Raw genomic sequence first — 3,883 nt, forward strand, 5'->3', positions numbered from 1 at the left:
TTCTTTTGAAGCATCGAAACTTTGACTATTCGGGGACACCCCTTCACAAGTTAATAAGATCATGATCTTACAGATTTTAAAACAGCAAGACCAAACACTAGCTTACAGCCGCTACAGTCAGGATTTATTTAATAGGCATGTTTTTTTTATTTAATATTGACAGATATGGCATCCATCCCATTAATTTCCCCTGGAGAACAATGATTTATCTGCCCTGTCCTCGGTAACGGATTGCCTAGAATTAAAAAAATAAGGTAGTCATGCTGCTAGAGCTGCAGCCATCAGCTGCTTCCTGATGTCTTTTTTTTTTCTGATGAATGCACAGGGAATCTTAATGTTCATCTGCAGAGTGATTTCAGTTTGTACCAGCCAAGTAAATGCCTGGAAAATGTCCACGTCAAACTGATACTTTGGGGTTGGTTCCAGCATAAACATTCAGTTTCACTTTCAGTTTTGGTTTCAGTTATTTTAGATAAGATTTCTGTATTTGTGGGGCGTTCTCAGATTAGATTATTATTTTATATTATTCACTGTTACTAACTAACTAACGATTACTAGTATTATCTGTTGATCAGCTGCAGTTTAAACTGTCTGTCAGTGTTAAAGCACAGCTGATCTACCCTCAACATGCCATATGAAGGATCACAGGACATTACAACATGCAACATGTCAGCAGTCTCTTTGTTTAAACATAAACCTCAGATGAGTCAGTTTGAAGCAGATTTATTCACATGCTCACAGCTTACCTTTAAATGCAGCGACAAGAGCGATCAGGATGCAGGAGAGAAGGATCATATCAGCTGGGAGAGCCTTGAGAGCAGAGCCTAGCTCTCCTCCTGTAACCATGACAATTAAATGAAAGTGAAACAGCTGAATTATTTAAACTCTAACCTGCAAAATACATTCAAATTCAATACAAATACAACTGCTAGGGGAAGACGACTCTGTGATTATAGGACATTATCCTTCCCTTGTTTAATTACAGATGGCATATTTGGGTCATTGTATGTATAAAAAATAAATATTTTTTCTGTATATTCCCCCTCCCCCAGCTGTGTAAGTTGAAAGTTTAAAAAAGGATGATGTATACAAGTGAATACACAACAGAGCTTGACAGAGCTTGGACCCCCCCCAAAGAGGGCAGGGTCCAAGCCTTAATTTTAGGGCCCCCCTATTTTAGGGGGGTCTTTCTTACCTGTATTTGTAAATGTTACAATATATTTCCCATATTCATGCCTCAGTCTTAAAACACGATTTCAGACACCCCTAAAAAGGAGCCTAACTTTGACTTTAGTTGAACGTCTTGTCTGCCCGCAGTATCACTCACAGTGCAGCTGCTCCGGTCCAGTCCACCACACGCTGGTGGAGACACTGCAGGTTAATGTCAGTAGTTAGCTAGCCTATCTAGCTGCTTTAATACACTTTCCTACCTTCAGAGTTTCATAATTAGCATTTCTTTTACTTAAAATAAGCCATCTAATGTTAACTAGCTGACAAGCATATTTTATCTAATCTGTCAGCTAACACTGGAGTTTAGGCATGAGCAGTGAAATAGAGGATTAGTTATTGTAGAGATACATTTTTACATCAACATAGACTTTATTATTTCATTTTAAGACATTTGTGAATCTTTTTACAATAAGCAGCCATTTGCTTTCACTCTGAAATTCAGGAGTTTACATGTCCAGATAAACATCCAGGTTTGTTATTTCATATGTATTCAGTTTCACTTTTTTTTGTAGCACCAATTCATAACAAAAGTCATCTCACTCCACTTTTTATACAGTGCAGGGAAGAGATCCAACAGTTGTTTAGGGATTTATATGTCTAATTAATAACATAAACTCTTCAAGCCTTGTTGTGTTGTGCTCTGCTTTAAAGGCACATCTGGCGTCTTCTCGTTGCTCAGTATGAATGAAGACCTGCAGCGCGTCCCACCTGTTCTCTTCATTTTCAACAAGCACACAAATCATGCCAAAAACTCCGTGGACAGGAGACGGCACTGACATGAAGTCTAATTGACTTACTGATGAATGAAACATAAATAATATCATTTATCTGATTTGAGCAGATAAATTACTTTTATCGAACTGTAAATGAAGCAAGCTGCTACACAGAACATATATTCACATAAATGAGTCATTATCAGACAAAGAAGTGTTAACCTTAGCCCCTACTTACTAATGGGACACATGCACAGCTACAACAAACTTTTAAAATGAATGTTATCCTTACTCAGTCAGCCAAGAGGACAACAGATCAGACTGAAATGAGTGCTGGATCCAGAGGCCTGGTTAACTGGTCTCTGTACTCTCAGTGTTCATGTGGTTTATTGGGCTGAAGTCTTGTGTAAGAATGCATCATGTCTTCAATATAATATGTTCTATGTTATTCAGAAACTTGTATAAGCATGTAACACAGTTAGGTCTGTGTGTGAGACTGAACTCTGAAGTTGTCCCTCTGCACTCTGTGGGAGGCCAAAACCATCGGCAGTCGTTATGTGTGAACTACTCAAGAACGCATCAAAACGGCTCCCCAACACATTTCTGACACATCGCCAACGTCTGCCAGATATCTAGCATTCCAAATATCTGGAGAAGTCAGCCGACTCGACATCCACATCCAGCAAATGAGAGCAGGCGGCTACTTTTTCACTGCAAAACACGTTTCACTCCCCTCCAGCTCTCTCTGTAACTCAGACAATCCCTGCTACCTGCGTGTGCTGATCCATTATTTCACCCAGATTCTTTGTCTTTGTGATTGGCATCTTCATAATAACAAATAAAAGCTGTTTCATGTGTAGGTTCGTGGCATTTCCCCTTTCACATTTCACCTGTGTTTTCTTGACAAAATGTGGTTTGGAGACCAGCATCGGGGGACACAGCTCCTGTAGTGTGTGAACACTTGACACCGATAAGTAATGTAGTGTGAACGCTACAACTTCAAGACTCAAGACAGCAAGTTGTGTAGTCTGACCGGCACAGCCATCGGCCGACGCTGAAAGTCGTGTAGTCTGCACGAGCCTTAAGCGACAGGATATGGAAAACAGGTCCTCCTTGGTATTCTTTGGGAGAGGGTAAAGCCATGGCAACCAGAGTGCATTGGAAACATAAAGTCTCATTGGTATTCTGTGAGGAAAGTATGTAATCCCTGGACTATAAAGGCTGTGTTGGGTAAAACAAGGATGTATAGCCATAGGGGACACACTAAAACAGGACCTACACTGTTCACCACTGATAGAGAGTGTAACGAGTCAGATAGTAAAACCAGGCGCTCTTCAGAGAGGCTGCCTTGTCCCATAGGAACGTTTACAAAGAGGTCTTTGTTTCCAAAGAGGTCTTGGTATTTGCGAGTGAGAGCGGAGACTTTATTTCCTGATGACTGTTAGAAAGGCCGAGGCTGATGGAGTGTGGGAGGATGGCGGACTGGTGCGGTGTTTTAGATGAGTACAACACTGATGTGGATGTTCATTTGAAGAAGCAGACTGAAGCAGTTATTCTCTTAGTGGTCAGTCTCATCAGGGGAGTCTCCTTCAAGGCCCATCTAAGGTTTTAGAGGCCCTCGGATGAACATGTCAATGGATAAATTCAAACATTCATGAATATGAATTTCTCCCGCAACAAGATTAAACTTTGATCCTCAGAGTGAAAGTTAACTGTTGCAGCACAAGGACAGAAATAAATACAGATAAATATAGTATAAAGTATAAATAAAACATTTAGAGGTGTATAAAACTAAAATAAAAAATAAACAAGAACAATTAATGACAAACTTACATCGCCACAGAGAACAAGTCCTAGTTGGAAGAAAGAAGAAGTGTTGATTTTAGACAGCTGCTGTGGGGGAGGAATGCTGACACACAGGAGGAGGAGCAGAAGGAGGA

The 3,883-nt window shown here is 40.3% G+C and overlaps 1 protein-coding gene across 3 annotated transcripts in view; it reads right to left on the reverse strand.

The window, feature by feature from the left end:
- The window catches only part of LOC119911619 (coxsackievirus and adenovirus receptor homolog), a 185,895-nt gene that overhangs the window by 3,694 nt on the left and 178,318 nt on the right, over window positions 1–3,883 (reverse strand). The window contains exons 1-2 of one of the 3 annotated variants that reach the window (XM_038730554.1): window positions 3,777–3,857; window positions 747–836 (exon numbers count right to left, since the gene is read on the reverse strand). The exons of the other annotated variants lie outside the window; for them this stretch is intronic. Of the exons in view, the coding sequence (XP_038586482.1) occupies window positions 747–795 (49 nt within the window). The 5' untranslated portion in view covers window positions 796–836; window positions 3,777–3,857. Of the gene's footprint in view, window positions 1–746; window positions 837–3,776; window positions 3,858–3,883 lie in introns of those variants that run through there. 3 annotated transcript variants of the gene reach the window in all.

Source organism: Micropterus salmoides, unplaced genomic scaffold (assembly GCF_014851395.1).
Source record: "Micropterus salmoides isolate LMB-PRFRI ecotype aquatic unplaced genomic scaffold, ASM1485139v1 Ms_hic_scaffold_2, whole genome shotgun sequence".
NCBI lineage: Eukaryota > Metazoa > Chordata > Actinopteri > Centrarchiformes > Centrarchidae > Micropterus > Micropterus salmoides.